This window comes from Dipodomys merriami, unplaced genomic scaffold (genome assembly GCF_024711535.1).
Source record: "Dipodomys merriami isolate MVZ:Mamm:240054 unplaced genomic scaffold, mDipMer1.0.p SCAF_11, whole genome shotgun sequence".
In the NCBI taxonomy this organism is placed as follows: domain Eukaryota; kingdom Metazoa; phylum Chordata; class Mammalia; order Rodentia; family Heteromyidae; genus Dipodomys; species Dipodomys merriami.
The window spans coordinates 46,561,590-46,582,643 of record NW_027202382.1 but is presented as its reverse complement, the minus strand read 5'-3'; the positions used below and the strand labels follow the sequence as shown (position 1 = coordinate 46,582,643).

At 50.6% G+C, this 21,054-nt stretch overlaps 1 protein-coding gene across 2 annotated transcripts; it reads right to left on the bottom strand.

The window, feature by feature from the left end:
- Window positions 1-1,075: 1,075 nt before the first annotated feature.
- On the bottom strand, window positions 1,076-16,247 carry LOC138816677 (vomeronasal secretory protein 2-like). 2 transcript variants are annotated; one of them, XM_070006670.1, is made up of 5 exons: window positions 3,511-3,650; window positions 2,410-2,480; window positions 2,220-2,327; window positions 1,422-1,523; window positions 1,076-1,256 (listed from the first exon to the last, which is right to left on the bottom strand). In XM_070006670.1, the coding sequence occupies exons 1-5, from the start codon at window positions 3,603-3,605 to the stop codon at window positions 1,237-1,239; spliced, it is 396 nt and encodes a 131-aa protein (XP_069862771.1). In that variant the 5' UTR covers window positions 3,606-3,650; the 3' UTR covers window positions 1,076-1,236. The 2 variants fall into 2 exon arrangements, 1 of the variants encoding a protein (XP_069862771.1); XR_011368713.1 differs by lacking the exons at window positions 2,220-2,327; window positions 2,410-2,480; window positions 3,511-3,650 and adding an exon at window positions 16,033-16,247.
- Between the last annotated feature and the right edge of the window lie 4,807 nt (window positions 16,248-21,054).

Here is a 21,054-nt window from a genome sequence, read left to right as displayed (position 1 = left end):
GCCACATATTCTACCTATTATTTCTGATCAGGAAAAAAGACCAGGTAGAAGATGTTTCCAGGTGAGAGGGGAGACTTACTGTGTAGACTTAGACAAAGGCTACAATTTCTATTCTAGTCCCAGAACAGACCAGAGAGCAGAGTGTCTGGAAAGATGCTATGGGGAAGACTGACCAAAAGGGTGTGGTCAAGCTGGAACCAGTGGCTCCCACCTGTAATCCTAGCTACTCAGGAGGCTGAGATTTGAGGATTACCATTCAAAGCCAGCTGAGGCAGGAAAGGCCATGAGACTCTGATCTCCAATTAACCCCCAGAAAATCAGAAGTGCTGCTGTGGCTCAAGGTGGTAGATCACTAGCCTTGAGTAAAAGAGCTGAAGGACAGCGCCCAGGCCGAGTTCAAGCTCCATGACCGACAAAAATAAGTCTAAGTGTTCTACCTCATGACCTCACAACTCTTGCATGCTGCATGCCAGCAAAACCAGCATCACATGCATCCTGTGCAGTCTGAGCGCAGTAGCGCTCTCTCCTCAGAGCAAATGAGCTCCCATTTTTCCACCCTTGATCCTGCCGTAGGTGCGTCTGCAGTTTCTGTGATGTTGTCAAGGTGTGTAAAGGGAGGAAGGTTGATGAAATTCAGGATGCCAATGCTTTCATTCCACAAAAGGACAGAATGCCAGCCTGCATGTAAGCACGCCTCGTGACAGCCAAGGTCAAGATGAGCTGCATGTCCTCTAAAGCTGAGAGTCTACACCCACAAGCGCGATGAGCTCACACCTGAACCTCTATCCGCGGCAGGTACCCGTGCACAGGGGGACATTCTGGGAGCCCAGATTTAGAGTCACTCACATCAGCCCATCCTAAGCATGCCCCCAGCTTTTTCCCACCTACCCAGCTTGCTCTGATGCTGACCCTCAGGGGCCTGTGCACTCTGGCATATAACCGGCATATTGTCCTATGAAGATGACATTTCTCCTTTCATGATCATCGTGATCACACCAGAGCACCTTCCCACACCCGACTAAGACAAAACCCAACCCCATAAGACCCTGGGAAACACACATGGCCAGGGAATAGTGACAACTTTATTGAAGACCAAAGGTTGAGGGGATGCGAGTGATGGAGCTTTTCTCCCTTGCCACCTGGAGTTCTCCTTGCCCGGGTACAGAGGATGGCCAGGGGCCCAGCCCCTTTGTCCCTCGACAATCTCTGTAGCGCTCCATCTGTCCATGAAAAATCTCATTCCAACTCACAGGCATCTGCAGACCCAGAAAGAGACAATGAACAGGATAGCATTTCAAGTGAGCTATGAGATATGAAGACAGAGAGAAAAGGGAAATCTTCCTGGGGCCACTATGTGAACCCTGGGTGACTGGAACCATGAAAACAAGAGGAGTAGAACAGAGAGAAGTCCATGTCATTACCCGAGCTGGGAGGACGGAAGAACTTGGTGGTTTTTGAAAACTTAGTTGCTGTAAACGCCTTGAAAATCTTCATAGACTCTGCGCTTGCCTCTGAAATACGACCTGCAGGCCAGACCGTGTGAAAGTGGGTGGGAGGCAGGCAGAGTCCACCAACCCACGGTGGGATGGGGGAGGAGAGGAGGGTCACTGTAGGCTGCAGGGGTGATGGCCCTCCCGGGGGGCCTCCCGACACTAAAGGGCTGGAGGCTGCTATCCTAGGAGGATGGGACTTTCCCAGCCCAAACCACTGTGGTTCAAGTAGCAGACTCGTAGCCTTGAGCAAAAGAAGCTCAGGGACAATGCCCAGGCCCTGAGTTCAAGCCCCAGGAGTGGCCATAAATAAATAACTAAATAAAAGCTTAGAAATCCCTTCTCCACTGAGAACCAATGAATTCCAGGAACGAACCCTCCACTTCTCAGTGGAAATCACTGGAGGAGGCAATGTCCTCAGTCATAAGCAGTGCCCCAAGAGCCATGCCAGAGCCAAAAAGAACAGTAGCCAGGTGCTGAAGGCTCACACCTGTAATCCTAGCTACTCAGGAGGCCGAGATCTGAGGATCAGGTTCAAAGCTAACCCAGGGAGGAAAGTCCGTGAGACTCTGATCTCCAACTAACCACCAGGAAACCAGAAGTGGAGCTGTGGCTCAAAGTGGTAGAGGGCTAGCCTTGAGCGTAAAAACTCAGGAACAGTTCCCAGGCCCTGAGTTCAACCCCCATGACCACCACCACCATCAACAACAAGAAAACACATTAACATACCCAATAAAATCATCATGTGGTAGAACTTATAGTTCATGTACCCTTTCAAGTAGAGAGCAACGTAATTCTCATCTGGGAGGAAGTAAATTTGAACGGTGTGTTTCCACCCTGCAAACAACACAAACTATGCAACCATCTGGTCTGTTCATGTAGACTCTACTGAAAGAAAGAGCCAGAATCAACTGCTTACATGTGAAGAAGGTGCCGGGTTCCGTGCCTACATCCAGGGGCAGCTTGAACTGAACACATCCTGTAGGCTTTCTGGAAAATGATTCAAGCACAGTGCTCCCACCAGCCACTCACCCAGTCTGTGCCTGCCCTCACCCCTTCCTGTCCTCCTGATGAGTGAAATATCCACGGACAGTACAAGCTCTTCAACTCTGGGGGTACATTACCCCCAAATGCACACCCTCAACTCCCAGGCCCCTGAAGCCTGGGGCTGCCAAGAGTTTCTAGGAAAGACCTCAACAGGTCTCTATTACAGGCAGAGAAGGCCCCTAGGGCAGCAGGCTGGTCAGGAGACAGTGCCTACTGGTACACAGATACCATGCCAACTAAACTGAGGTTTGTCTTAAAGACAAGAGCCAAGCAGGACCTCCTGCCCTGTCCTCCTCTATAACAGAAGGCCAACAGCCTGAGGACTTGCCCTGCCATACAACTCCAAGTAGTACCAGTAGGGGGAAATCTGTGCGAATGTGAGGGCTGATGACCAGCCCTAGCTCCAAGTTCAAGATACCCTGACCACTCGCCTGCCCCGTCAATGCATTTCCCACATAGGAGACCAGGCTGTGCCCTGAATCTGCAAATGAGTCTCCCAGGATGAGAGAGTCCTAGACTGTCCTCACTCCATCCTGGGCTTGTTACTGACCCTCAGGCAAACCTAAAGGATGCCAAGGTTTTGTCTCTATACAGAGACAAAACAGAGTTGAGCAGGATGCCCACTCCAGCTTTCTCCAGGAGCAAGTAGCACTGCGTAGAAGGTAACAAGTGGGCACTGCAGTGCCCCCAACTCGGCTCAGTGACCCTGTGGGCATCATTCCCATCTTCACAGAAGTTGCCAAGCACAGGGTTAAGACAATAGAAAATGTCCCTCCATTTTCCATGCAGAGTCACAAGCTGATATCTGAGCTCACACGGGAGGTGAGGGCTGCAGTGTGGAGAACAGGAAGTCAGGAGCAGAGGAGGCAGCTGCAGTGTGGAGAACAGGAAGTCAGGAGCAGAGCAGGCAGCTGCAGTGTGGAGAGCAGGAAGTCAGGAGCAGAGGGGGCAGGCCCGTAGGTGGGGTACTCACGGCATGTTCATCCTGAACTCCAACTTGTTAAAATTGTTGATGACAAATGAGACCGGAGGCATCAGACGGTTCCACTTCCACGGGGGTGTAGGCATGTGTCCTCCCCACTGAAGTACATACCATGCTCCTAAAAGCTAGAGGGGGAAGCCATCCCTGAGCAGAACTGAGAAGGCTGAGGCGAGAGCAGAGGCAGCTGCCGGGCAGGGCCCACGGCAGGCTGGACGTGCTGAGACTGCGCAGGAGGATCCTGAGCATGAGCCAGTAGCAGCAGGAGGAGCTAGAGTCACCATGGGGCATCCCAGAAGTCAGGATGGGTGCCTTCCGGAGCTGAACTTGTCCCTAGAGAGAGCCAGGCTGCCCAGACCCAGGCCTTGACCCAGGAACTGTTTGGAGACCAAGTGACTTTAGCTACCAGGACTAGGATCTCAAAGATAAGGGAAGACGCCACAGATACCTATGAGCATGCGTGGCAGGGGCTGGAAGTGTCTAGCCATCTCTAGAGACTTAAATTTTCTCATAAAACATGCTACAACTCTTAAAAGTTGAAACTTCTAGGTGGCTCACACCTGTAATCCTAGCTATTCAGGGAAGCTGAGATCTGAGGCTGGCAGTTCAAAGCCAGCCTGGGCAGGAAAGTCCATGAGACTCTTATCTCCAATAAACCACCAGAAAATCAAAAGTGGCGCTGTGGCTCAAGTGGTAGAGCGCTCGCCTTGAGCTGAAGAGCTGGGGAACAGCGCCTAAGCCCCATGACCAACCACAACACCAAAAATCCAAGAGACTCTTAGCTCTGATGAACCAGCTGAAATCCAGAAGTGAAGGTATGTCTCAGAGATAGAGCACCAACCTTGAGCACAAAAGCCACGTGAGACTATAAGGCTCAAAGTTCAAGCTCTAACACAATATAAAAATTAAGTAAAACAAAGCCAAACTTGGAAATCCATGATGTTAAGTAGTTATGCATGAGTCTTTCATTGGAAGAAAAAATTCTGAACAGAATTCCATCTGCTCAGCAGAAAGAAGCCTCTTGGAGCCCAGGAACTGACAGAGGGAGGAAGTTAGTCTCTGGGTACCACAGATGGCAAGACCCCTGCTTGAGGGCCACCTCAGCAGCTCTCAGTCCACACCCCTTGCGGCTCAGCATCCCCCCCCCCTCTGCAGACGCACACGATAACAAAGCTCAGGATACCTGTCCACAGTCACCTGTGGCTTGAGTCAACAGACCTGACTGGAAAATGATCCAAGCACAAGTGCTCCCACCAGCCCCTCGCCCAATCTGTGCCTGCCCTCACTGCCCACATCCTCCTGGCATGTGAAATGTCCACGGACAGTACAAGCTCTTCAATTCTAGGGGTACATTTCCCCCAAACGCACACCCTCAACTCCCAGGCCCTTGGAGCCTGGGGCAGCCAAGAGTTGCTAGAAAAGGCCTCCACAGGCACAGAAGGCCCCTGGGGCAGCAGGCCGATCGGGTGACAGCACCTACTGGTACATGGGTACCATGTTGACTAAGCTGGTCTCTGAGGTTTGTCCTACAGACAAGACCCAGGCAGGACCTCCTGGCTTGCCATACATCTCTAATTAGTACCAGTAGGGGAAAATCCCTCCAAGTTCAAGATACCCTGACCACCCACCTGCCCCATCAATGCATTTCCCACATGGCCCCAACCTTGAACACCCAGGCAGGCCCTCCTCACAGCCCTCCCCAGGGCTATCACCTCCTGAGAGCTGGCGGGAGTCAGCGGCAGAGAGTTGGCTTGCACCACGGAGAGCAGGCTCAGCCCTGCGGTCAACAGAAGCAGCTGCATGGTCCCCGTCCTTCCGTCCAGCCTCGGTCAGCTCTATGCTCCTGGTCTTTCTCCTGCTGTTTATCCTGCTGCATGGCCTTAGAAGCAGAACCCCACCCCACCCCCTTCATCTGGCACAGATGCCTCCCCCCCTCCCACCTTCTGTTGAGCTGAGTTCCTGGTTTTGTTTGGATGGTTGTGAATGGATGGTGCTAATTGGTTTAATTAGCCATCATGAGCACCTTTGATTCTTTCTGAGAAGACCTGTCCCATGGAAAAGGTTATCAGGAACACGAGAGACCCTCCTAGGAATGGGGAGGCAGGGGGGTCAACAAAGGATGTTTGTACCCCCTCCCTCCCTTCCCAGGAGCCAGGAGCATCCTTAGTCCAGATAAACACCCTGGAGTCATTTGGCCACATCCACAATCCTGGTCCTGCCATAAGCAAAGTCCCCACCCCTTCATATTTCTTCCAGATCTTCAAATTCCAGACAGTGCTCAAGCCCTCTCCACCCACTTCCTCCATGGCCCCTTGGTGCCCACAGTCTTATCCCCTAGCAAGTCGAGTTGCTCTGTTTCTCCTTCCCTCACCCTGGCCCCTAGGTGCCATCTTCCCACCTGTACCACTGGGAGAGCCACTGTAGGCCCTGTGGCTCTCAGTACTTTCAGTCCTATGCCCCAAGGATCTTGAAAGTTCCCCCCACATGCATCCTCCCACAGTTGCTATTCCTTCCCTAACTCCAGGCTCCAGGCCATCTCTTGAAAGGACCAAATGACATAAGCACAAAGCAAATGAGTAGTTGCCAGGGGTGTAGGCGGGGGGGGGGGGGGGGGGGGGGAGTGGTTGGGGCTTTGATGGCGCATGGGGGAATTCAGAATAATGTTTTGAATCTTGGCTATATCAGTATCAATATTTTTATATCATCCTGAAGTTTTGGAAGATATCGTTGGAGCAAGCAAGGTAAAGAGTATATGTGATCACTCTGTTATTTCTTCTAGATGTGAATCCAACTTATCTTAAAATAAAAAGGTTTATCTACAGGTCACAATGAACATAAATATGTTCTTTTAAAATGTATGTGGCCCTGGGCACTGGTGGCCTACACCTGTGATCTTAGCTAGCTACTCAAGAGGCTGAGATCTGAGCTTCATGGTTCAAAACCTGCCTGGGCAGAAAACGTTGTGAGACTCTTATCTCCAATATACTACCCCAAAAAACAGAAATGAAGCTGTGGCTCAAGGGGCAGAGTGCTAGCCTTGAGACAGATGCTCAGGGACAATGTCTAGGCCCTGAATCCAAGCCCCAGGACCAAGAAAAATATTTATATGTAGGGTCCTGGGAAGGTGGCTCAGTGGTAGAGCGCTTGCCTTGCATGCATGAGGCTCTGAGTTCGATTTCTCAGCACCATATAAGCAAAAAAAGCTGGAAGTGGCACTGTGGCCTCAAGTGGTAGAGTGCTAGCCTTGAGCTGCGGGAGGGACAGTGCCCAGGCCCAAAGTTCAGGACCAACAAAAAAAAGTATGGAGCTACAGGGTCAGGCTGACGTAGATATGTATATATACATGTACAACATATTTATAATTGAAGAAGTGTCTGAGGGAATTAGAAGGGGGAGGAAAAGAGAATGTTAGAGAGTGAACGATACTGATAACATTGCATCTGTAAATGGAGACCGCAAAAACAAACTCACGGAGAGCTGCTGAATAGTGGTGAGAGAGGGGCTGGAGAAAGTGCATATAGATGAAGGAGTCAGTCTGATGAAGGTAGGATACATGCGTGTTTTCTCACAGATGTGCATGCTAGAGCTAAAAGATAAACAGATACATAAGTAGATAGGATTATATGTGTATATGTGTATATATCAATCTGATTAAAGTATAACATGTGCACGTGAAGTACCAGGAGAAAGCAAGCCCTTTGGAACATGCACTTTAATATAAATAAATGTTAGGAAAATTAAACATCTCCTGCCTGGGGTGGGGGAACCAATGGGGGTGGGAAATATGGAAGACAGAGAAGGTGATGGAGGGTGAACACTATCAAAATGCTTTATGTAGACATAATTAAAAATTGGACGTTGACACTTATTGAGATTGGTTTTGGGGCACAGGAAAAGGCTGAGTGGCACAGATGGAGGGGATGCATTGCGGCATAGACGGACTTCCCCAAATCTGTGTGCAACTAATTAAGGAAAAAGTACTAGCCAAACTTCAGACTATATAAATAGGATCCTAAATCTCATTTTCAAATATTTGTTGTTGTTTTTTATTTTAAAATTTATTCAAAGCCAGGTGCTGGTGGCTCATGCCTGTAATCCTAGTTACTCAGAAGACGGAGATCTGAGGATTGCAGTTCAAAGCCAGCCTGGGCAGGAAAGTCCATGAGACTTTTATCTCCAATATCCACTAGAAAACTGGAAGTGGTGCTGTGGCTCAAGGTGGTAGAGGGCTAGTCTTGAGCACAAAAGCACGAAAGCCCTGAGCTCAATCTCCATGACCCAAAAAAAAAAAAAAAAAAAACTATTATGTAACAATAACCCCTCTGTACATCACCTTTATAATAAGAATAGAAATATGAAAAAGGAATAAATCCATTCACATGTTCAGTGGTATTTGCATGTTTGCTATAGGCCAACATCCTTCCAGACTTAAGGAATTGCACCACCAAATTAAAAAGCAAGGGCTGGGCTGGGAAGGTAGATTAGTGGTAGAGTGCTTGCCTCGCATGTATGAAGCCCTGGGTTCGATTCCTCAGCACCACATAAGCAGAAAAAGCTGGAAGTGGTGCTTTGGCTCAAGTGGTAGAGTACTAGCCTTGAGCTGAAGGACAGCGCCCAGGCCCAGAGTTCAGGCCCCATGATGGACAAAAAAAAAAACAAAAAACAAAAAGCAAGGGCTGGGATCATGGCTCAGTGGTAGAGTGCTTGCCTAGCATGCATGAAGTTCTGGGTTCAATTCCTCAGCCCCAGATAAACAGAAAAAGCCAGAAGTACACCGTGGTTCAAGTGAGAATGCCAGCCTTGAGCAAAAGAAGCTGAGGGACAGCACCCAGGCCCTGAGTTCAAGCCCCAGGACTGACAAAAAAAAAGAGAAAACCCACTCTCCTTCAGGAGCTCACCACCTAGGGTATGAGACAAATGCAACAAAATAGATGAATGAATTCTGGTGCCAGGGATCAATGTCATGCCACAGACACACTCTTCATTGCTGGCTCAGAGATCCTGGAGTTGGACTCGACAGACATTTCACTTCTAGGCCTGGCACCACGCGAAGTCAACTTAGTAGACCCTTAGGAGCGAAGGTCTTTTCTTCTTGTGTTGGGCTCTTTTTCCTTTTCCATCCTCTTGCTGTATGCCTTCAGCAGCATAGCGGGAGTGTATGGGACGTTGGCTTACTGGGTGTCAGTGGACCCTAATGGACGGCTATCAAACATCACTGTCACTAGCGAATACAACAGTGGATTCTCAGGGGATCTTAGAGGCTTCCCAGTCCCTCCCTCCCGTCCTTGGGAGGAAAGTGAGGTTTCTTACTTGCCTAGGAAGTTGTCTTTCCCTACCTACTACCTTCCACACCAGTCATGACCAGCTATGGCCCCAGGCAACCGGTAAATGTCACCTCATCCCTGGGCTGCCACCGCATCTCCTTTCACCAGGCCTGAATTGATCATTGTACGGGAAACTTCCCCATCCAAAAAAAAGAAAACTATTTATTTCCTTAATACAACCTACAACCACTGTTCTTTATAGATCGCATTACCTTGGAATTGTTAACCGTTCATTTTATAAACACTCCCTGTTTAATCTTCTGTTTACCCCATTGAATGTGGATTCAGATAATTAGGTGTTCTTTCAAAAAGCACAAATTGCCAGGAGGAAAAGGGAAATGGAGGAAAGTGATTATGGAGTATTTGTGTTTTAGATGGAACAGTCCAGTTGACCATGGCCAAGCTGACATTTGAACACAGGACTGAATCCAATGGAGGAAATGATACGCGCTTGAATCAGTTGGAAGAGAAGTCTAGGTGAAAGGAACAAGTCCAGTGGACGTGGGAGGGTGGCATCAGGAACAGGCAAGAAGGCAGATCGGCTGGACTGGATGCAACACAAGTAGAAAGGCAGATACAAGGTTGGAGAGAGGCCAACAGCAGGTGTGGATGTGGAGGGCCATGGACCTGGGAAGGGATTTAGCTAAGAGAAACAAATCCAGAACCTGGAGGGCTGCATACGAGTCAGGACTGTGAATTAGGTTTTTTAAGGGTCACAGAGGACATCGAGTATGGGGAGCATATAGAAGCAGAAAATCCAGTGGGAGAGATCCTGCAATAGTCTGGCCAGAAAACATGTGCAATGGTGCCTTCCTTATAAACCCAACACAAAGAAAGGAAAATCAATCATCATCTGAAATGCTTCTTACATAGTACAGCTGTGATCCCAGGGCAAGGAGAGCAAATGAGGTCAGCTGTTCACCAAACTCTCTGTCTAATGGCAAGGAGGGGGAGTGTGGACGGGAGTTCAACACTGGCATGGAAGGAACTCATTAGGACAAAGCAGCCTTACTGGGTCTGGTGGATAACCCCAGGGGAGCAGCAGCCAGGACCAGGATGTGTAAGACAAACACCAAGACAGGGCGTCACTGTGCATACAAAGAGACCCAGAAACAGGCAGCAGCCCACGAGCGGCCAGTGAAATGCCAAGTCACCAGAGTGTGGAAGACATCCCAGAGAAGGAAAGATCCCGATACCTGTAAGAAAAACGGCACCCAGAAACACAGAGGCAGGAAATCCTGGAGGAATCAAGGCCACAGACTGGGGTAAGAACAGACTCCAGCCACTCTGGGACCGTGGATCCCCTGTGAAAGAACAAACTGGAACTCACTCAGGGGCAAAACTTCCCTCAGCGTTTGAAATTCCACCCAGCTATCATTTCAGGCTTCCTGGTGGACTTCACTTTTGAGACACCTACTTCTTTTTTATTTCACGTGATTTGTGCTCTGTGTTAAGATTTACGACTCTGAGGCCAAGTGTTTGTTGGAGTTTTAATCTCCTACTTCCAGTGGGAGTTTTCACAGTGCTTAGGTGAGACTGACATCAGCAGGTTTGGTGTGGTTTCTCCTCACTAGACCAGGTGGGTAGCACAGTAGTCAGACATTCAACCAAGTACTCAAGGTACTGGGTGCACAGTCCTCCACTCAGGAGAAGAAGCTGAGCTGCAGAAGCTCCTGCAGAGAGGTATACCATCCCCAAGTCACAGCAATCCCTGAAGACCAGTCATTGCAGTGGTGCTGTGGCTCAAGTGGTAGAGTGTTCACCTTGAGCTAAAGAGCTCAGGGACAGCCCCTAGGCCCAGAGTTCAAGCCCCATGACCAACTAAGAAAAACCCAATAAATAAGACCTGCCACTGCTCCAGCATCCTTAGAGGAACAAAGGACTACATATCATCTTTTGTTTTGGTTTGGGTTTTTGTTTGTTTGTTTTATATTTTTATATTTTGGCAGTACTTGGATTTTGAACTTAGAGCCATGAAGTTGCTGAGCAAGCATTCTAACACTGGAACTGTACCTCTAGTCCATTTTTTTTTGCCTTAGTTTACTATCTCTGATTCTGTACAAAAAGCAATTCAAAATGGATTAAGGACCTTAAGGTAAGATCTAAAACCTTGAAACTACCACAGGAAAATATAGGGAAAACTCTTGAAGATACAGGCAGGGGAAATGGTTTTCTGAATAGTACTTCCACTTGTCAAGAAATAAGAGCAGGAATTGGAATAGGATTGCCTCACACTAAAGACCTGTGCAGCAAAGGAGCAATTACCAAAGTGAGGAGACAGATGGGAGAAAATCTCTGCCAGCTATTCATTGGATAAAGGTATAATATCCAGAACACACAAAGGAGCTCAAAAAGTTGAACACCAAAAGAACAAATAATCCCAGTTCTCAGAAGAAATGCAAACAGCAAATAAACACATGAAGAACTATCCAACATCCTCAATCATAAAAGAAATGCAAATCAAACTGCACTGTCATTCCTTCTCATTCCAAACAAAATTGACTATTACCAAGAAAACAAGTCATAACAAGCCAGGCACAGTAATCCTAGGGACTCAGGAGGCTGAGACTGGGAGAATTTCAGATGGCATCCAGCCTGGGGAAAAAATCTGTGCAAACCCCACCTCAGCCAGTTCAAAGATAGAAGTTCAAAGCTAGGCAAAAGCTAGACACAGTGATGTCATCTCTGTTCTGTGGAAAATGTGGATAAGAAGATCATGGCCCAAGACATAATGTAACATCTACCTCAAAGATAACAAAAGCAAACAAGGGCTGGGGATGTGGCTCAAGAGGTAGGGCATGTACCACGCATGTGTAAGACACTGAGTTCAAACTTCAGGACCACCAAATAAAAAGAAAAGAATAAATGTGCCAGGCACCGGTGGCTCACGCCTGTCATCCTAGCTACTCAGGAGGCTAAGATCTGAGGATCACGGTTTAAAGCCAGCCTGGGCAGGAAAGTCCACGTGAGACTCTTATCTCCAATAAACCACTAGAAAACTGGAAGTGGCGCTGTGGCTCAAGAGGTAGAGCGCTTGCCTTGAGCTGAAGAGCACAGGGACAGCGCCCAGGCCCAGAGTTCAAGCCCCACGACCGACAAAAAAAAAAAAAAAAATACATGCTAGTGTTGGTGGAAGGAGAAAAAACTCTCATACACTGTTGATGGGGATATAAACCAGCGTGGCCACGCTGGAAATCAGAAAGGAAGTTAATCAAAAAGCCAAAAATAAATCATTCTTGGGCACATATCTAAGGGAGTGTAAACGAAGATACATGGGATATGCCTGCATGTCCCCGCTTATTGAAGCATTATTCTCAACAGCCAAACTATGGAATCGGCCTAGGTTGTACAATTCATGAACTGATAAAGGAAATGTGGAATATGTACACAGTAGAGTATTTTTCAGTCATAAAGAAGAATAACATTGGTGGCTCAGTGGTAGAGTGCTTGCCTTGCACACATGAGGCCCTGGGTTTGATTCCTCAGCACCACATAAGCAGAAAAAGCCAGAAGTGGTGCTGTGACTCAAGTAGTAGAGCACTATCCTTGAGCTGAAGAGCTGAGGGCCAGTGCCCAGGCCCAGAGTTCAAGCCTACGACTGACAAAAAAAGAAAAAAGAATAAAAAAAGAATAACATTATGTTATTAAGAAGAAAAAAAAACAGATGAAACTAGAGGTCAAAATATATTGAGCAAAGTAAGCCAAGTATGTTTGTTTCTTATGTTTATTTTTATTTTATTTTTTGCCAGTCCTGGGGCTTGAACTCAAGGCCTGGGCACTGCCCCTGAGCTTCTTTTACTCAAAGCTAGCACTCTACCACTTGAGCCAAAGCACCAATTCCAGCTTTTTCTGAGTATGTGGAACTGAGGAATCGAACCCAGGGCTTCACGCATGCTAGGCAAGCACTCTACCACTGAGCCACCTTCCCAGCCCGTATGTCACATGGAAATACTGAACAAAAGAGAATGAGGGAAATGCCTCCTTTCTATCGTAAGGAGGGTTGATGAAATCTGTTTGGCTCAGCCCTCTCTTCTCCACAAACCATTCAAAAACCTGCACAGACACCAGGTCTTCATCCGGGGAGGGGCCCGCAGGCCACACAGGGGTGAAGTGGGGTAGAAATTCAAGGCAACCCAGTCCTTGTGGGGTGCAGACAAGGTTTCTCGATACACTCGGCACCTACAGGTCTTTCAGGGGTACCCAGGACAGGAGATGACTGAAGCCCGGAATGGGGCCCCCCGGTCCACACTGAGCTAGAAGCCTCTAGTCAAGACTGGTGTTTGCCTCTGTTCAGAAGAAGAGCCACCCCAGCTCGGGCTTTCTCTGAGGCGGACAGCCCCAGATGGTTCCTCCTTCTAAGGTGCCACAGGAAAGAGCTCCCACCCACCCTGGAGAACAGGGGAGGCCGACAGAATTCTCTGTGCATTTTCTTTTTTTTTTTTTTTTGTCACTCGTGGGGCTTGAACTCTAGGCCTGTGCTCTGTCCCTCAGCTCTTCAGCTCAAGGCAGGTGCTCTACCACTTGAGCCACAGCACCACTTCCGATTTTCTGTGCTTAATTGGAGATAAGAATCTCACGACCTTCCTGCCCAGGCTGGTTTTGAATCAAGATCCTCGGATCTCAGCCTCCTGAGTAGGTGGGATTACAGGCGTGAGCCACTTACACCCTGCTGATGTGTATTTTCTATGTGCAGTGCCTCCCTATGGGACAGCCCTGAGTTCAAGAGCCAGAAGGGGAATAGGGAACAAATTCTCCTCTGTATCTGCCCTCCAGACCCCCTGAATAGGACCCCATCTCCCAAAATGGCCCGTCAGCTTCCATCCCCTGTCCCACAAGCAAACATGTTCATCCTGTAGAGGAAGGGCTTCATGTGTGACACCCCCCACACACACCTCTCCCTGTGGAGAGCTGGTCTCAGAGTCTGCATCCCAGACTCTTCTGATTGGCAGGGAACACGTTGCCCCCAAATCCTGCTGAGGACTCTGTATCCCCGTGTCCTCTGAGCATGGATTGAGTGTGCTACCCTAATGCTCAGTGTTCTCCAGTTCCCATCCGGGGACTTGTGGAAAGTGAGTGGGAGATGGATGTTTGCTCTTGACCTCTCTTATCCTCCACTATCTTGTCAAATTGTCTAATACTACAGGCCCATAGCCATTCATGGCCCACCTGCTTGGCCCCAAGAACCCACAGAGCCCAGGAATCCAAGAGGGGCTCCTTGGGTGCGAGCTAATGGGAGTCGAACAGGAAGGTGATGCACCTGTCCACGCCTGTGGTCTCTGGCGCCCATGTCTCATGCCCACAAACCCGGAAGAGGCGCTCTTCCTGTAAGCGGCCAGAGGTGACCTGTGAAAATGGTTCGCTACTCTCTAAACCCAGAAAACCCCACAAAATTATGCAAGTCAAGAGGTTCCAATCTTCGTGTACACTTTAAGAACACCAGAGAAACAGCCCAGGCCTTCAAGGGCATGCATATCCCAAAAGCGACCAAGTATCTGAAAGATGTCATGTTAAAGAAGCAATGTGTGCCATTCTGGCGTTACAATGGTGGAGTTGGCAGGTGTGCCCAGGCCAAACAGTGGGGCTGGACACAGGGTCGGTGGCCCAAAAAGAGTGCTGAATTTCTGCTGCACATGCTTAAGAATGCAGAGAGTAATGCAGATCTGAAGGGTTTAGATGTCGACTCCCTGGTCATTGAACACATCCAGGTGAACAAAGCAACTAAGAGGCGCCGCCGATCTTACATTAACCCATCCATGAGCTCCCCCTGCCACATTGAGATGATTCTTACTGAGAAGGAGCAAATTGTTCCTATACCAGAGGAGGAGGTTGCACAGAAGAAAAAGGTATCCCAGAAGAAACTGAAGAAACAAAAACTTATGGCACAGGAATAAATTTAGCATAAAATAAATGCAAATGAATAAAAAAAATTCAGAAGAGGCCATAACACGCCCATGAGCATTGTCATCTTTTTTTTTCGGGAGCGGGGGGGGGGGGGAGGGGGGCAGTCCTAGGTCTTGAACTCAGGGTCTGGGCTCTGAACTTGAGCCTCTCTGTGCTCAAAGCTTGCACTCTACCACTTGAACCACAGCACCACTTCTGGCTTTTTCTGTTTATGTGGTGCTGAGGAATCGAACCCAGGGCTTCATGCATGCAAGGCAAGCACTCTACCATTGAGCCACCTTCCCAGTTCTAGCATGTCATCTCGTAGACAGTTTTGCCTATCTTTTCTGCATAGTAGGCGATGGCATAATCATTCCCAGGCAGGAAATGGATGAGGATGAAGGGCTGTAACCCTGTGGGTGACACAAGTCACATGACAACCCGTTCTCTCTGCAGCCTCTATTGAAAGAAGGCATTGTTATCTGGCCACTTCCACGCATGGAAGACGCCATCCACATCAAATGCATCCAGGCACAGCTCCAACTGAACACATCCAATGGGTTTTTAGTACACATAATAAAAGCATGGTTCTTGCCCTTCAGACACCAGCTGACCCTGATCCTCCCCTGCTTCCTGGATGGGTCCCCTGTCACTCTGATAAGTGACACCCCTCAGACACCTCAGCTCTTCACCTCCGGAACAGAGATGCCAGGAGACAGATGCTCAGCTCCCCAGGCCCCTGGAACCTGGTACTGTTGAGGAATGCCTGGAATGGCCCCAGATGCTCCCCTTCGTGTGGCTGTAGCTGGTCAGGATCTGATACCCAACAGGAAGACAGGCCCAGGTAAGACCCCAGGAAGCCTGGAAGCCCTGGCTTCTATCCTAACCCACTGAATGAGGCCCAGGACGCCCCAGCCATTCCTTCTTGAAAATAACATGCCACAGCCCCTGGGTGTGGTTTGTTGTAAAATCCCATGCCTGCCTCCTATGTGCCCTTGCTGGTGGGAGCAGGGAAGAAGCTGGGCAGGTGCATATCGATGACCAGCCTGAACTCTGCGTTTGGGATAGCCTGGCACCACGCACATTCTAGGTCACGTGTCACCAAGGAGGCCACATCATGCCTAGATCTCCAAGGCACAGATGGTGGTGGGTGGACACCACAGGCCTCCTGGGTCCCTGTGAGCTCAAGCACACTGCTGGGAAACAGGAGGGGATGGGACAGGGCACGTGTAGTGTACGGGGCGTCTGGCACGTGCAAGGTCAGACCCAGAGCACCAGGATGCCGAGGCCTGCCTGCGGGCCAGGCACTCACACGATCTTCATCCTGAACTCCAGCTTCCTGGGATCACTGCTGACAAACATCAAGCGAGGCTGCGGGCTGGTCTTCTTCCCTGCAGAAATGGGCATGATTCCTGCCCAGAACCGGATGTACCACTTCCCTAAGAGCTGGAGGGGGAAGCCGCTCCTCAGCAGGAATGAAGGGGCAGAGAGGCTGGGGCTGGATGGGAAAAGAGGCAGGTGCAGGCTTGGTTGGGGTCTCTGTGCAGGCTACAGGGTCTGAGACCTCAGAGTGGATGGAGAGGCCGCCTCTTCCTGGGCAGCAGGGGGAGCCAGGCAGACCTACACATGGCCCGCCTTCTCATGCCTCCCGGGAGGGGCTCTGACCAGCCCTGCACGAACACCCACAAGAAGCTGAGAGCAGGCACTTGAAGGGCTAGATCTGACCTTTACGCTTAGGAAGATGAAACAGCAGGATAGGGTAGGAAGCAGAACAGACAGATGCATAAGTGGGTGGTAGGTCCATGCTCCATTAAGCCTGGTCCCTTTGCTGACTTCAATCACCACTGCTGGCCTGTGGGTGGCCAGTCCCTGCCTCCTGTCCCTGCAGTCTCTCTACGGATTGGACTCGCCAACATTGAACTAAAACCAGAAGGCAGTTGGTGCTGGCCCTATCCCTAACAGACACGAGACAGATGTAGGAGACCTGAATGCATGGCCCCACACCAGCCTCCCCACCAGATTCACTTTATTCCTGGTTCCTAGGAACAACATGGCCCTGCTAATTATTTATCTCCTGTGCCCAGAAGCATAGGGTCAGGGTGAGGCTTGAGATGGCTGATCCCAGTCACTTTGTAAGGGGACCAAGGAGGATCCGGGTCAGGGTTTGGTGTAGAAAGGACCAAGAGAAACTAGAGTCCCAGAATCAGGTGGCCCAGAGCATGACAAACCACTGGCCAAAGAGAAGAAAGGAAGACTTGGACAGTCATAATGAGACGGCCCTGGATTTAGATAGATGAGCCCAGACACTGGACACGTGTCTCTAGAGGGACCCACGATGTCTGGCCACCATTTTTGATTTGTTAGCTTCCGGGAAGAGAGCATTCAAAGTGAAGGAGGCTGCCACCCGGTGCCTGAGTTGATGGCTGATCATCTCCAGGGCCTTCCTTGATCCTGACACAACACGTGTCCTAAGTTTTTATAAGTAAAACATACTTGGACAATCTAGGGTTTTCGGTCAGTCACCTCTCTTAAGCTTTCCTTTGGTAAACAAAAATTCTTCCCTGCAGCCACGGCTGAGAAGGGGCGTGGCTTCCCACCCAGGGCTTCATGCATGCTAGGCAAGCACTTTACCACTAAGCCACATTCCCAGCCCTGTATAATTTTTTATGTAAGTTAAATTCACACAAAACACATGGGTATGAATTTCTTTCATCTCTTTTATTCGTTTTCTGAAATTATACTTCAGTACATAAATGTATAGATATAACTGATTTCACTACTCTTTGCAAACCATTGTATTCTGTAACCCTCGTGCTAGAATATTCTAAAATAACAAAAATGAATCTCAAACCACAAAGGATTCAAGTTGTAAATGTAAAGTGAAAGTGAGAAAGTTACCACTAGTTTTGTAGCAATAAAATGATTATAAGAGAATATGGTGTATCATTGCACGCCAACAGCTGATAGAGGACTATTACTCAGCCATCAGCATGGAGCTCCACATATGCTAGAACGTAGACAGACCTTGAAATTGTTAAAATTCCACTTTTAAGGAACAACTAGAATAAGCAAATTCATAGACAAGAGAGAAGCTACCACGGGTTGGGAGAAGGAATTGGAAGTTAGTGTTGAATAAATATGGCGTGTCTATGTGGAGTGATACGTCACTTTGCCAGTTCATAGGTCATGTCTCCCCTAAGCACTTCCTAAGGAAACCCACAGACAAAGGATCTGGCATTCAGTCCTTTGCTGCTGAGGCTCCTAGGAATCTCAAGCAAGGCCATGGGAAGGTAAGGTGGGCTTATGCTGAGGTGCTGGCCTTGAATTTGTACTTGACACACCTGAGCTGGAGCAGGTAGCGATTTCAGCTCTAAGTCTACAGTAAAACCTGGGCTTGGCCTGCCCCCTAGTGTTCAAATAGCAGAAGTAACTACATGCGCAAGTAAGATTGGATGGGGGGAACACACCCTGGCAAAGTTACAAATGTGTGCAAGTATGCGTTTACTCTGTCCCCTTGCCTTTCCTGGGATTCTTCCTCTGGTCTCAGCACACACTGCCTGACCGGGGGAAGGGTAGCTTGTTTAAACAAGTCTGACGGGCAGAAAAGCAAAATGGTGCCTGCTGCAAGATGGAGTTACTCTGGCTAGGATTCAGAAGACACGTTTTATTTACTACACCTGGGCACATGTGCTAAGACTTGTGATTTGTCATTACCATCCACCTCCAGGGGACAAGGCGCTGGTGGACAAAAGTAGGTAATGTCTGGGTCTCAACCAAGATTTTGTAAAGACGTCTGTTTGTCCCTATGATGCTGGCTCTCCCTAAGAAAAATGAGGACCACACAGAGAACCACAGGGCCCATGTGCACCTTCCTGAGCTCCCTCTACCACAGCCTTGTGACCCCTCAACGATCCCTCCTGTCCACTGGGGAGGAAAGGCCTGAGAGTCCTGCTCCTGAACTCATCCAAGTGTATGCAGACTTTTCTGAGCATGATGTCAGAGCAACGCTCTAGGGAATTCTCTGGCATCCTAGAATTGAGTGAAGCTGGAGATGGATTGTGGAGGTCAAGTGCATGCTGGGGAGCAAAGGACTGGGATGGGAGTGAGTACCAAAGGGGTTAGTTTAGCCTGTCTCCTAAACATTCCTTCCAGGAGCCCAAGCCTCAGCTCCCCAGGGTTGCCAGTGGGGAAGCGGGACATGGCTTTGTCCTTCAAGGATGGAGACCGCATCACTATGGAATCAAGGGCTGGAAATCCCCCAATGCCCATTTTACAAATGAAAGGCTGGAGATCAGGAGGGGACCGACTACAAAGAGATGCTGGGTGCCCACCTGTTGCCCCTGGGTGTGTCGGCCAGGCATCTGCTACTAGAACAAATACCTGAGATGGCCAAATGAAGAAAGTTTTATGTGAGGTCACAGTTGCTGATGGGGTCCATAGTCAAGTGGGCCCGTTGTCTGAGGGGTGTGCATGATGACCAGGACAAGTCCAGATGCTCCTCCCACCCCCTGGCCCCAGGTCCTGCTTGGTATGCTTCTTAAGTCATGGCATGGAGGTAGGGGGACTCTTCTGCTATCCCCCCTGTGGCCGGGTGGACAGTCTGGACCAGGCGTGAGGTGGAGCAGCGCCCAGCCCACAGAGATAGCAGTGTCTGGTCTCGCTTGCCTCTCTGTTAAAGAACAATGACCAGAGAGATGCCAGCAGCCCCAAGGCCAGACCCAGGGGACCACAAACTTAAACCAGGTATGGAACATGCCTCAGGAGTTCCCTCGGGCCCCAGGGAGCCAGTGCGTGCACCTGCCAACAGAAGCAACCCCTTCCAGAGGTCCCCAGGGGTCCTGGCCTGCGCCCAGAACCCGCAGACTGAGAAAATATGTCCAGCCACACAGGAACCTGTGGTCCTCAAGGGACCCCTAAGCACCTGGAGGATGCCAGACAGTCCTGGGTTTGTGGCTTCAAGCTGCTTTATGTCTCTGAGCAAACTCAGAACCTCTCTGAATACATTATGGTTGATACTGTGTGTGTGAGAGAGACAGACAGACAGACAGACAGACACAGACACAGACACAGAGAGACACAGAGAGACAGAGACAGATAGACAGACAGACAGACAGACAGAACCAGAATTGAAATCAGAGCCTCTGACTCCCGCTTGGCTTTTTCACTCAAGGCTGGTGTTCTACCACTTGAGCCACAGCTCCACTTCCATCTTTTTGCTGGTTACATGGAGATAAGGTCTCCAGGGCCAGCTTCAAACTGCACCTCAGAGCCCAGCCCCTGGAGTAGGGACAGCCACCTGCGCCTGGAGACGCAGCTTTGGCTGGCTGCTTTCTCCCCTCCCACCTCCCTCTCTTATTTACCCTCCCCATTTTCTTTTCTTAGGTCCCAGATCCGGACTCGAACTCGGTACCTGCCGCTGCTTTCGCTCATTGGCTACCATTCTGCCAGCTGAGCCACATCTCCGGTGCCCTCTTTTGGCCAAGGGCCCCGTTTTGTGCCCTTCTCTGTCCCCTGCACCCCTCTTCCCCCCAGTGCTCGGCTGACCCTTGTGAGATGTCAGAGGTGGCCCTCGGGCCCTGGGGTGGACCCACGCCTCCCCCCGGGTCACAAGGGCAGCAAGAGGAGGCCGGGGCCACTGCCCTGGGGTGACCCTGTGGGGTGTGTCACGTGGGGGGGGCCGGGGTGACCCTGTGGGGTGTGTCACGTGGGGGGGAGCCGGGGTGATCCTGCGGGGTGTGTCACGGGGGCCGGGGTGACCCTGCAGGGTGTGTCACGTGGAGGGCCGGGGTGACCCTGCGGGGAGTGTCACGTGGGGCCGGGGTGATCCTGCGGGGAGTGTCACGTGGGGCCCGGGTGGTCCTGCGGGGAGTGTCACGTGGGGCCCGGGTGGTCCTGCGGGGTGTGTCACGTGGGGCCCGGGTGGTCCTGCGGGGTGTGTCACGTCGGGGCCGTGAGCCCGGGAGGACCCGTCCTCCCTCTCGCAGAGATGCGGGCGTCCTGGGACCGCAGTCCGTGGGACCTTCTCCGCCAAACCCTGCCCCGGCTTCCGATCCGCGCTCCCGGACGGCCCGCGGTCCAGGCAGAGCCGCAGACGGCCGGCAGACGCCACGGCCCGGGCCAGCGACCCGACCTCAGCGGCGGGTCCCGCGCGGAAGGCCGAACTCCGGAGCGGGGTTGGGGCCGGGCAGCGGCGGCGAGCCCCTGCGCGGCGGGCGGGGCGCGAGCGGCGGGCGGGGCGCGAGCGGCGGGCGGGGCGCGAACGGCGGGCGGGGCGCGAGCGGCGGGGGGGGGGCGCGAGCGGCGGGCGGGGCGCGAGCGGCGGGCGGGGCGCGAG